Source organism: Macaca mulatta, chromosome 12, assembly GCF_049350105.2.
Source record: "Macaca mulatta isolate MMU2019108-1 chromosome 12, T2T-MMU8v2.0, whole genome shotgun sequence".
NCBI classification, from domain to species: Eukaryota; Metazoa; Chordata; class Mammalia; order Primates; family Cercopithecidae; genus Macaca; species Macaca mulatta.
This window is the reverse complement of record NC_133417.1, coordinates 115,179,923-115,192,035: the sequence shown is the minus strand read 5'-3', so window position 1 is coordinate 115,192,035 and position 12,113 is coordinate 115,179,923. Positions and strand designations below refer to the sequence as shown.

Sequence of the window (12,113 nt, the reverse complement as noted above, 5' to 3'; positions counted from 1 at the left end):
GGAGGCTGAGGCGGGTGGATCACCTGAGATCAGGAGTTTAAGACCAGCCTGGGCAACATGGTGAAACCCCATCTGTACTAAAATACAAAGACTGGCCAAGGGTGGTGGTGCACGCCTGTGGTCCCAGCTACTTGGGAGGCTGAGGCATGAGAATCACTTGAACCCAGGAGGCGGAGGTGCAGTGAGCTGAGATGGCACCACTGCACTCCGGCCTGGGCAACAGAGCAAGACTTCATCTCAAAACAAACAACAACAAATATCTATAAATAACTTGGCATTCCGGTAGGGCAAATTGTGTGAAGGCAGTAGACAGATCTTTGCTTGGATTTATCCTGTATGGTCCATTAGATTTTGCAGTTTACAATGGAATTGCTGATTTCAGGCAACAAGCAGAGAAAAGCCAAACTGTAGTGGGATGAAAAGTGAATGATGACTAGTTTAATCATGAGGAATACCAGACAAAACCAATTTAAGAGTTTATACTTACCAAAATATTCAAAGTTATGAAAGTTATGGAAGACAGCAGAACTGTTTCAGATATGACCTTAATGAGATCTGACAACTGCAATGCCATCTGCAATGAATAGTTGAAATTATCTGTAAATAACATTATAGAGATATTGGTGAAATCTGAATAAAGTCTATAGATTAGCTAATGGCACTGAACTGCATGGCTACATAAGAGAATGTCCTTTGTTTTCAGAAATACATTGATGTTTTTAGGGCTAAAGGGGCATCATGTCAGCAACTAAATTTCATTTGTGGTCTGAAAGAAGGAGGTAAAGCAAATGTGATACGATGTTAACATTTGGGGGATTTCAGAAAAGAGTCTACAGAAATTTGTTCCATTTCAAGTTTTCTGTAATTCTGAAATTGTATCTCAGATAGATGGAAGAGGAGGAACAATAGCACCATAACCCACACAAGCAAGCCAGAAACATAAAGCTCAGTTTTTGTCACCTACACTTCCTCCTGTCTAAACCAATTGCCAAGTTGTCAATATGATCTTATGTGTTTCCTTTCTTGCCTTCGACTACTCTCACAGTCCACCATGATCTCTTATCTATACTTCTGAAATAGACTTTTAATCCATGTTTCCCCTTTAATCACTGTAGGCAGTGATCTCTTCAAAATGCAAATCTAATGTCACACCTGCTCCCCACACCATCCCGTTAAAACATTCGAGAAGGAATATTCTTAACACCTTAAAGCCCTATCTACATAGGCTGGCCCCTCCCTCATGATTCTTTCTCACCATGCTTCCTTACTCTACACTACATAGCTGTTCAGTTCCCAAACTTGTCCTGTTCCCTTGGGCCATTGTACATGCTATTCTCCTCCTTCCCCTAGCTATCAGCTATTTCTGTTCATATTTAGAATCTATGACTTCATCTGGGGAAGCCTTTCCCAGAGCTCTTACTAGTACTCTCATACATTCTCAGTAACATCATGTAGTTTCACAACTGAAATGCGTATTTTTCTATTACGTTACGATTGCATTCCTTGAAATAACACCTGTAAACTACAAGGGCTGCTACAAATCCTAGTTTTGCTTACCTAGGGTTTAGAATAGTGCTTGCCATGTAATTGGATCTCTGTAAAGTTGTTGGATGAATAAAAGGGAAGGAAGTAAAGACAGGATATATGAGAAATGCTATCAAAGTGTGATCTTAGGATGAACTCTACGAGAGGACTGGGAGAGCAAGAACTGAAAGGCTGGGAGGTTTATCAATAGAACAGGTGAAGAGGATGTGTAGAATTGTCATACATTTCCTACTATTTCAAGGGTCCATGAAAACCTTACAAGACAATAACGAATTAGAAGGAAAATGATAAATGTGAAGAAAACATTTGAATAAAATTTAATTTAAAAATCAACTTCTGTGAAAGTTAAGATTCTTTCACAAAGTTTGATGTTTTCAGAAGAGTGGAAAATTGCTTGTAGAAAATAAGAGAAACGTTAATTGTCTACAATTTGCTTAAATGCTACAGCAAAATGTTATTAAAAGAATGGACACTTTTAATACCTACATACGTTTTAACATATACATTTTAAAATCCACCTCTCACAATTCTAGTTACCATTTTAGTAAGTTTAGATTACTCCTGCCATGCTGTTTTCTTGTATTAATAACTTTCAGGGTATCATCATCTGTGATGCACTTATGATTTAATTTTCATTTGCTGTTTGACATTCAGGTGCATCGTTGAAATCTTAGGGTTTAATATTGATTCTGGAAAACACTTCAACTATCTTCAACTATTCCCTCCTTTTCATTCTCTCTAGTCTCATCTGTTACCCCATTCTGGTCTTTTTCCCTCCATATTTTCTATCACTCTATTCCATCAAGATATGGAATTCCTCTTCCAGACCTTGATTTTGATTTTCAGCTGTTTCCATTGTTACTTAGCCTAGTGATGATTTTAACATTTGGACAATTATATTTTCTATTTCTGACACTTCTCCAGAGGGCCTCTTACCTGTTTCTCTTGGCAATATTAACTGTTAAAAGAGTTGCTAATATGTATTCCATGAATGCTCCATTATTTCTTGAGATGGTTCTCCACTTGTGGTTTGTACCTGTTTTTTTTTAGTGTTGGTATTCAGATTTTTGGAGTTTTCTATGCTCATCATTGAAGCTGTGATACTCAGTTAAAACTAACTGTTCTACCACTGCTGTTTATGGGACACTTCTGATGGGAAGGGAATTTATACTACATTTGAAATTTTCAACTAATTTGGGGATGGGCCGGACATTTCAAAGCGGGGCACTTTGGCATTTCCTTCTCTCTCCAACCATTCATTTATCTGCCTAAAGCTGATTTTGTTAGTCTGACTGAGATATTGACATGTGCAGTCAATATCCAGATAGTTGTCCTGCTTCCAATTTTCCTTTCTTGTGGGTCTAGACCACCTTTGGTGGCATCGCACCTCTTTGTGGCAGTACTTCACTGTGTGCTTCTGCTCTGGGTTTCCTCTTCAAATTCCACATAGTATTAGTCTTTCAGAGATTCCTCAGAAATTCTGCCTTATAAGTTCCACTTTTTGCTTGCAAATATGGATTTATATGCGCATATCTGTGCATGTACCTATGTAAAAAGTATTTGTCTATCATATTTAGGGTCATTTGCCATCTTGAAACCAGACGCTCCTTGTCAGCTGGTAGGCCATGCCCTTTATATCAATAGTGTGAGTTTGGCACTTCAGCTTACATATTTCTTTTTCCACTCCTTTCCACATCTCCAAACCTTTCAAAAAAGGAAGCCAATTTGGTTATTAGACCAAGACTGGAAATAAGGGGGTTCAGATATACAATCATGGTAACGCTAACATTTACTGAACACTTATCACGTCAGATGCTTTTACTTACTGCTACAGGAATAAACTCAAGTAATCATTATAAACCCAAGGTCGCTATTATCCCTATTTTATTATCCCTATTTTACAGGTGATGCAACTAAGGCATCAGAGATGTTAAATGATTCAGATTCTTGCTCTAGTCTCACCATGTTGAATCTTACTTGGTCCCAAATGATTTCCAGATTTAGGGTAAGCAAGAACTTAAAGATTCTGATGATCGCCAGGATTTATGTATCTGAGCCAATCCTCACTCTATAAAGTTTCTGTAATTTGGAAGACTTTGAGAACAGATCATCTTCCCTTTTCATTCCCCTCAAAAAAAATGAAGAAAATACAAGAAACTGGAAATTCCTGGGGATGTTTTTAGTTGGAGTTGTCTGTCTTGGTATTTAAGGTTATATTTATCTGTAATTTTGAAATGGTATCTTAAAATTCTGCAGTTACAAATAAAAACAGATTAACATGTTCACTGTGTTAAGGAACTAAAACTTAAAATTTCCTTTTCATTTGTTTTAGTACATAGTACTTCTCTGAATCAATGGAGAAATGGATATTCACCTATACGTAAGCCTGAAATAAGGTCAGAATCTTCTGCACAACTGTTACAGGGAAGAAAGAAAAGACATTTGAGTGAAACAGCATTAGGTAGGTTAAAGTGAGGATATAAGCAGTAGTGATGTTAAAAATAAAAAATTCTGATTTTAAAATAACCTGTCTCATGGGAGTTTATAATCCAGAACAGCCACTAATTACACAAAACATCTATGACTCTACAAACATGAAACAGCATATTCGTAGTTAATTTAGAATTATTTGTGGACTGGTATCTACCTACTTTATGGCAATTATTTCCCTCCTATGTTCCCTGACTAGTTGTCTTCTACCAATCACTCCCTGGATGGGATTTAATCTTCAAAGTTGTGTTTTAGGCTCAAAATAGGCTAGTGTAAAGTTGCCTTATAGAAACTGTTAACCATTTATGGTACCTACTGTGGAGATGTTGATGCACTGCAGATTCCTCAGGATTTTGAGAAAGTGAACAAGCTTCAAGTGAAATGCTAAACTACCCTGTTCAATTCTCCTTACAAGCCTATAGAGTTCCAAGATGATCAAGAGAAAGCTTTGGAAACTAGAACTCTTCTAGTAATACAAAGGGATTTATTTTGGAGATTTGGGACAAGATAGTTGCCACAGTTATTGCAAATGATAAAAAATAAAAATTAACTGGCAAGATAAATTAGAAACTACACCCAAGATGTATTAATTATACAGAATGGATTTAATCTGTTTATCTCTGGTGTCTTCAGATATCCCACGATAAAAGACCTACCTAGTCACTACCTGATAACTATCTGATCAGCTACATTGTAGCAAAAAGTGAACAAATTCCCACACATGTTCAGAGCTGGTTTCATTAAGCTCTTTAGTGTCTCACTCTAAGAACAACCAAGTATTCACCTAGCTTTTGAGGAACTTTCATATATGCATACCAAAACATAACTAAGCTTTAAAAAAAAAAATCGAATAAGATGCAACATGAAGTATATATTACCTAAGGTATAAAATGTTTCTCTTAAATTGACTGATACTTTAGCTCTAACTTCAAGTTTGATGTACATACAGGAATAAAACAAAGAAATGTCATACTACACAGAAATAACTAGATAATTCCAAAAGGATAGGACATCTGGTCCAGCCTGTCAAGTCAATGTAATGAAAAATGATTTATTCTAGACTATAAGAAACCTAGGAGACAATGGCCAATTTTAACATGTAGATCCTTATCTGAAGAAACTAGCTATAAAGGACGTTTTTAACAAATGGAGAAATGTAAATATGGACTAGGTATTAGATTTTATATTATACAGGAAAATATTCTCATTTTAAAAGATCTGTACTAAAATAAGGGCAGTACGTAAATGCATACATATATATATTTACTGTATACACACACACAACAGGGAACCAAAACAGGGAAAAAAAGGAACTTGGAAGAAATACAGAAAATACTAATAGAAGTAAACTTCTAATCAATATCCTGAGAGAAATGAGAAATTTCATCTACGAAACAAGAACAGGATGCTATTTAAAAAAAAAGAGTACTAGAGAACAAGTACTTTTGGAAATATGTATTTTAATAGCAGCATTTTTTCAAAACATTCAGAGTGTTCAGAAGACCAAGGACAGACACCTCACAGAAATTAGAATAAAAAGTCAAATATGAAAAATGAGACTAGATAAGAAAACTAAGATAGTTCTGGTGGTTCAACCACAAATAGGAGTCACAGGAAACAAGAATAAAGGAATGAGATGAAGGATTATTCAGGGAACAATATGAAATATATTGGATAAAAACTGCCAAAACCCCAGAAAATGGAGATAACTTATGGCATGACTGTAAGACTCCTCTTTTTTCATTTCCTTTTTTGTTTTCTAATACACGAATTAAAAAACAAAAAACAAGGAATCAATCACCTGTCATCTAATTAGGAAAGTAATTCTAATGATACCTATTAGTCATGTTTAATGTGTGATATTCAATGGCTCTTTCCACGGCAGGAGAAAGAATTAAACTTGAAGAATCTGATTTTCAACACACAGAATCAGGATCCCATAGCAATTTTACAGCTGTTTCTAATGTCAACGTTTTATCAAGAATCCAGAATTCATCATCACGAGTAGGTTTTTCTCTATGTTGAACTCTAAAATGGCTTTAAAAATAAAAACACCTGATTTTGAAAATAATTTATATTTTGCTAATCTATAACAGCCTTATTTACTAGCACATATTAATAGACATTTATAACTATCTTGTTAGAAAACAATAAATTTGATTTATACAACTTATTTTTAACTATGAAGCTAAAAGTTCATTAATATTTGGTTATAGCTTCTTTTTAGGTGTTAAAATTTTAGATTATCACGATCATCTCTATTCCTTAACATATGAAGCTAAATAAAATCTTACTAATGAGAATTCAGGACTTGTCTTTTTCTTATCCTGCTTTTTTGGTTATCTGGCCAGGGTACAGAGAGGTCAAAAGGTGGCAGTGTTTAGAAATGAACAGTCTGAAGCTCAGGAACCAGGAACGCACAAATGAAGAGTATACTGAAGGGCTGACCAAAAATATTTCACTGCCTTTCCTAATAAAAAGTGGGTTACTGATCATTTCATTGACATTTAGGGTGATGTATGTTAGTCTTTTCTGATAAAGAGTTTTGCATTTAAGACTTTTTTTTATGGTCTTAAAAATAAGCTTGTATGCTTGCACACATAAATACATTACACATCTACCAAGAGATTGTTCTGATTTACAAAATACAGAAATATTTTCTTAGTTTTCTGAACACATTTTAGACTTTATAACAATGTATTTACAAAAATTATGTAACATGTGTACTGCCATATTTATGTAACTGATGAAAGGAGGGTATCATTAGAAGTAATTAGACAGTACTGTAAATCTACTGTAATCCTGCTTTGCAGAATACTGCACGACGGAGATTGAGAAGTGAGAGCTCTTATGACATAGATAACATTGTGATTCCCATGTCATTAGTAGCCCCAGCTAAATTAGAGAAACTCCAATATAAGGAAATACTTACTCCAAGGTACGTATACTCACATCTTCATATTTTTCCTTCTTCCTTCCTTCCTTAATAAACTTAAATTTTCAAAGTGAAGTTCGAATTTTAATTAATCAAAGGAGGATCCTTCTCCCAGTTCTTTCATAGCCATGGAGGGGAAACGGTGAAAAAAAAAAAAAATTACTCATGCCTTTAGAAAAAGTGTTATATAGTATCGCAGTTTATTTCTGAGTTTTTATTAAGATTTGGGAATTCCTAGACTACTTTAGCATTCTTAGTCTTTATTATTCAATGTCATTTAGTTATCTACTGTGTATATGACACTAAAAGGCACTTTAGTGACATAAAAACTATAGCAACAAATAATCCTTGCCCTTAAAGATACAGGTGTGACATAAGTTGCAAAGTTTTGCCTTTTCATGGGGTATTCACACTGTAAGACAGTAATACCTGTGACCAAAAAAAAAAAAAAAAAAAAAAAATTGTGATGTATTGCCAAGTCAGCAATAAACACATTCAAAAGATGAGTGGGAAGGTCTGGGAAGTCACCCATGAAGGAATGGGAAAGTGGAGACGGTATTTACATAGCGATACCACAACAAAGGCACAGGACAAGCGTGTAAGGTTTAGCCAGATACTGTTTTGTGCAGGTTGATAATGGGAGGCTAGAAACAAAGTTAGGTCCAGATTGTGGAGGTCCCTGAATGCCATACGCAGATCTGCTCCCTACTGGCAGTAAAGTTAGCCCAACTTTTTAGAAATGATGAGTGCAGTTTCTTAAGAATATAAATATGACACCAGGAAGTAGAGACAGAAAAGGTTGCAAACAGAGACAGGTGGGTGACAATTTCAGTTAATTGCTATACATCTCTATTCTAATTTCATAATTTCTTTTATTCATAATTACCTTGAGGTATGAAGAACTCTAATATTCTATAAGAGTTCTACTATGAGAACTCCTATAATCTGTGGATACTTGTTGCATAAGTAATGAGTAACATTTGTGGCTATGATGTTCTGTAGCAAAAATATATTTCAACTTGCAATGGTAGGCTGGAGCTAGCTGGCTGAGTAGATAGTTAAATATAGAAGACTTCTGTGAGCCAGTTATTAAACTACTGATGACTCAAAAGGGGCTATGGTAGGTATTTTCACACCAAAGAAACTGGCAAACATACAAACCAGGGTTTTTTTCCTTCTGTTACTTTTTGGCCAGGCCAGGTTTATCAGCATACCACTAACTTCAGTCAGTACATAATTATTATGTATAAAATGCAGCTATACAGAACAGACTATTCACCATAAAGCCAAAAGTCACATCTCATTTTCTCTTTTATCCTTTACTCATAATACAAGTATTTTTCTTTTAAAAAAATTAAGTATTAAAACACAATTTGAACCATGAAGTGCCAAGGAAAAAAAAATACTAATACACTTAGCTGTGCTTAGAGTATAAAATTGCCACATTTAGATAAATAAAAGCTGTTTAACATTGGTTTTTCTCTTCAACAGCTGGAGGATGGTTGTTCTTCAGCCTTTGGATGAATATAATTTAGGCGAAGAAGAGGTAAGCTGCCTTTCATTTAATGGGATAATTATACATTATGTATAATGAAACCTGCTTGCTTTGACATTCAGGGAATTAAAGGAATATATAAACCCTTTAACTTACACTGATTTTTTTTTCCTTTCACTTATGAAAAGGAAGTTCTTTTAAAAGAATATTCAAAAAATGTTTTGTGCAAATTTGACTACCAGCATAATACACAAATACACAATAATTTAAAAAGCCAAAAAAAATACAGCATTTGAGTTTTTGAGATACTGAATTTACATGAATATCCACATTCATTGTCAGTATTATATTTTTCTGCATGAGATTAGTCTCACTCATTATTTTAAGGTTTAAATGCCATTTTCAGAATCGTAGGGCCAATTTGCTCTTCAGTTTGGAAAATTTCAGACTTTAAAAAAGTAATGTGGTATATACATCATGTAATACCTGTAGAGTCTAGGGTGTAAGAGGAATCAGACATTAATGTTTCTGTAGTGAAATATTCATAGTTGAGTTGGATAAACACTAAAAATAGCCTCACATCATTACAGATCAGGCTATGTCACCAAATGAATTCTGAAAAATTTGTTTTTGCAGATTTTTGGATTTTGGAATTGCAGGTAAGGGGTTGTGAATATGTATGGATAAAATTTTATCAAGATAAGATTATAGGGAAAAATACTTTATAACCAAACTAATTCCAAAGTGATGGTCTCTAGAAGACACTGTTGAAGACACTTAGTTTCTGTCAAGTAACAATCTTTCTATGTCCAGTGGTCACGTTTTTCAACTACCAAAATTTACCTTTTAATGCCCTTTCCTCTTCTAATGTATTCTTCCTCATTTCTGAATGATCCTAGCCAAGAAACCCAAATTCTTAAATACCATAACCAAGGTAGTATTCCAGGTTCGAAACCTAGATAAGTCATTCATTAAATTAATTCTGATTTAAGCTAGTTTTATACTTTTCTATGATATTAACATCTTAGAATAGTGTGTCCTCCACAATCCATAAAAGCTCTTGAATGAACAAAGCATTAAGACTACTGGTACTAAGCTATGGCAAATGGAAAGCACTATGAACTCATCTGTAGTCTACCGAAGTCTTCAAATATGAACCAATAGTACACAAGTATTTTTAAGTTTTTTGAGGTAGGAGGATCGCTTGAGCCCAGAAGTTCGAGGCTGCAGTGAGCTATGATTGCACAACTGCACTCACTACAGCCTGGGCAACAGAGACCCATGTCTAAAAATAACAATAATAAAATAATTTTAAAACATTTTTGACTCCCCTTTTATAGGAATTTGAAGTTCATCTGATAACATTTGTTCTCTCAACTTACACAGATAGCATTTTAGTTTGCTTCCTACTGTTTTCTACATGAGAAACTCTTTGAAACCTTGAAACTCGATCTTGTATTTCTTTTTTTGAGACAAGAGTCTCACCCTGTCACCCAGGCTGGAGTGCAGTGGCACGATCTTGGCTCACTGCAACCTCCGCCTCCTGGGTTCAAGCAATTCTCTGCCTCAGCCTCCCAAGTAGCTGTGATTTCAGGCACCCACCACCACGCCCAGCTAATTTTTGTATTTTTAGTAGAGACAGGGTTTCACCATCTTGGCCAGGTTGGTCTTGAACTCCTGACCTCGTGATCCACCCACTTTGGCCTCCTAAAGTTCTGGGATTACAGGCGTGAGCCACCGTGCCCAGCCTGATCTTATATTTCAAAATGTTTCTGATTAAAGCAAAAATATTTATTTCTAATTCCAGATAGAAGATCTTTCTGATGAAGTCTTCTCCCTAAGGCACAAAAAATATGAAGACAGAGAGCAAGCCAGGTGGTCACTATGGGAGCAAAGCAAGTGGCACAGAAGAAACAGCAGGCAGGTTATAAATTTAAAACCCCAAACCATAGAATTCATGTGAAATGAACAAAACCTCTGCATGAGTTTTCGGTGAGACCACTGAAAAGGAAACCATGATGTTGTAACATCAGCTATTTGTGCACCAGAAGTAAAATACTACACAGAATGAGCTTGTATTCAAAATATATTTGAGCTAATTCTATAATGATGAAATTATGTATTTTACTGTTTCTTACATTGTCAGCCTCAGGAATAGATTTAACTAACTAACAATGTGAAAATTCTCTGTATATATGAAGTAGTTCATTTCAATCTACTTTAATAATGGACCTCACACTGGGGACTGGAGTTTAGGTAATCCATTTTAACATCACTACTTCTAAAATATGTTTTTTTTTAAAAAAATAAAAAATTTCTCAAGAAACCTGTTTAGTCTAAAATGCAAAAAAGCCTAAAATACTTTTAGAAACACAAATGAGCTTTGAGGGAAGGGGAAGTAAATCAGACATAATTACTATGTGAGAAAATCCCTGTTATTTTATATTTATTATACATTTGATCATTTTTAAAAGAGCCAAAACTCAAAAAGCAAGATTGTGTGAAGTCTGGTAGTCGTTTTAGTTAAGGAGTATCTTTTGTTTAATTAGTCAAACAAAAGACAAAAACAAACCAAATAAACAGCAAGAACACCCCTCCCCCTATTATAATTCGGTAAAATATTTCATAAAGTACTGTTTCATCCTCTGAGTACGAAAGTAATAAATAGCACCAGAGGAATTTTTAAAAATCTTTGGGCAAAACTGTTTAAAGTTACCAAGTTAACTTGACTCAGTGATACCTTGGGTTGTTCATAAGTTTTCAAGACCTCAAAAAATAACAAATAATTGTGTTTTCCTGATTTTCTTGCTAGAGCTTACAGTAAAAATGTTGAAGGACATGACTTGCTTTTGAAAGAATACCCTAATAACTTTAGTAGCAGTCAGCACTGTGCTGCTGCAAGTCCTCCTGAGCTTCCTTCAGAGAACCAGGATCTGTGTGCATATGGCTTACCTTCTTTAAATCAAAGCCAAGAAACCAAGGTAAGTGCAATATATATGATTAAACTTCCCATTCCTTGCCTTTTAACTACTTGTTTGTAGAAACTACTTGAAAAAAATTAATTTTCTTTATTACATCATTACATAACAAATTCAATAAGATAGGTAGAGAAGATCTGTATTCCAGCATTTTGTGTCCACTACTAACTACAGTCACCTTGTGTAACAAGTCAATACGAACCTCCAAGTACTCATTCATCTATTAGAGAATGGAGTACTATCAAAGTTTCATTACAAAACAAACCTGATTGATGAAGAATAGCACCTGCTACATGGCCAACGTTAGCTGCTATTTCTTTCTCCTCATATCTTAAGATTTTTACATGCCTCACCACAGACCCAGTTCCTACCTTAAAGGTACTGCTTTCTAACACTGCATCCATAAAATTCTTACACCTTTCTTCATAAATAGACACTGAAAAAGAACTAGATCTAGAATGGAATGGAGATTATAGAATTAACAGTCAAGTTGCAGAAAGCTCAGGAAAGAAAAAGTTAATAGGTACCTTTAATAATGAAAATGAAGACATTGTAGAAGTATATCAAACCTGAGAACACTTTCCCAAAGTGCTCTTAGGTTGGAAATGAAGACCACTGCCTGTGGCAGCATTTCCTCTTCTTGGCAGAGGCAAAGTAAAGAAATAAATCC

General features: G+C 34.8%; 1 protein-coding gene and 2 long non-coding RNA genes across 8 annotated transcripts in view; 1 reads left to right on the top strand and 2 right to left on the bottom strand.

Moving 5' to 3' along the window:
* The window catches only part of KANSL1L (KAT8 regulatory NSL complex subunit 1 like), a 139,987-nt gene that overhangs the window by 125,944 nt on the left and 1,930 nt on the right, over positions 1-12,113 (top strand). For all 6 annotated transcript variants that reach the window (XM_077957499.1, XM_015110878.3, XM_077957498.1 and 3 more), the window contains exons 9-14: positions 3,878-4,006; positions 5,921-6,039; positions 6,849-6,973; positions 8,462-8,516; positions 10,273-10,385; positions 11,278-11,446. In XM_077957499.1, coding sequence (XP_077813625.1) covers positions 3,878-4,006; positions 5,921-6,039; positions 6,849-6,973; positions 8,462-8,516; positions 10,273-10,385; positions 11,278-11,446 — 710 coding nt within the window. The remainder of the gene's footprint in view (positions 1-3,877; positions 4,007-5,920; positions 6,040-6,848; positions 6,974-8,461; positions 8,517-10,272; positions 10,386-11,277; positions 11,447-12,113) is intronic.
* On the bottom strand, positions 268-2,614 carry LOC144333468 (uncharacterized). The gene is made up of 3 exons (XR_013402136.1): positions 2,482-2,614; positions 488-574; positions 268-405 (listed from the first exon to the last, which is right to left on the bottom strand). It is a non-coding gene; the product is annotated as an uncharacterized LOC144333468 (long non-coding RNA).
* On the bottom strand, positions 2,895-7,432 carry LOC144333467 (uncharacterized). Its single transcript, XR_013402135.1, has 2 exons — positions 6,968-7,432; positions 2,895-3,249 (listed from the first exon to the last, which is right to left on the bottom strand). It is a non-coding gene; the product is annotated as an uncharacterized LOC144333467 (long non-coding RNA).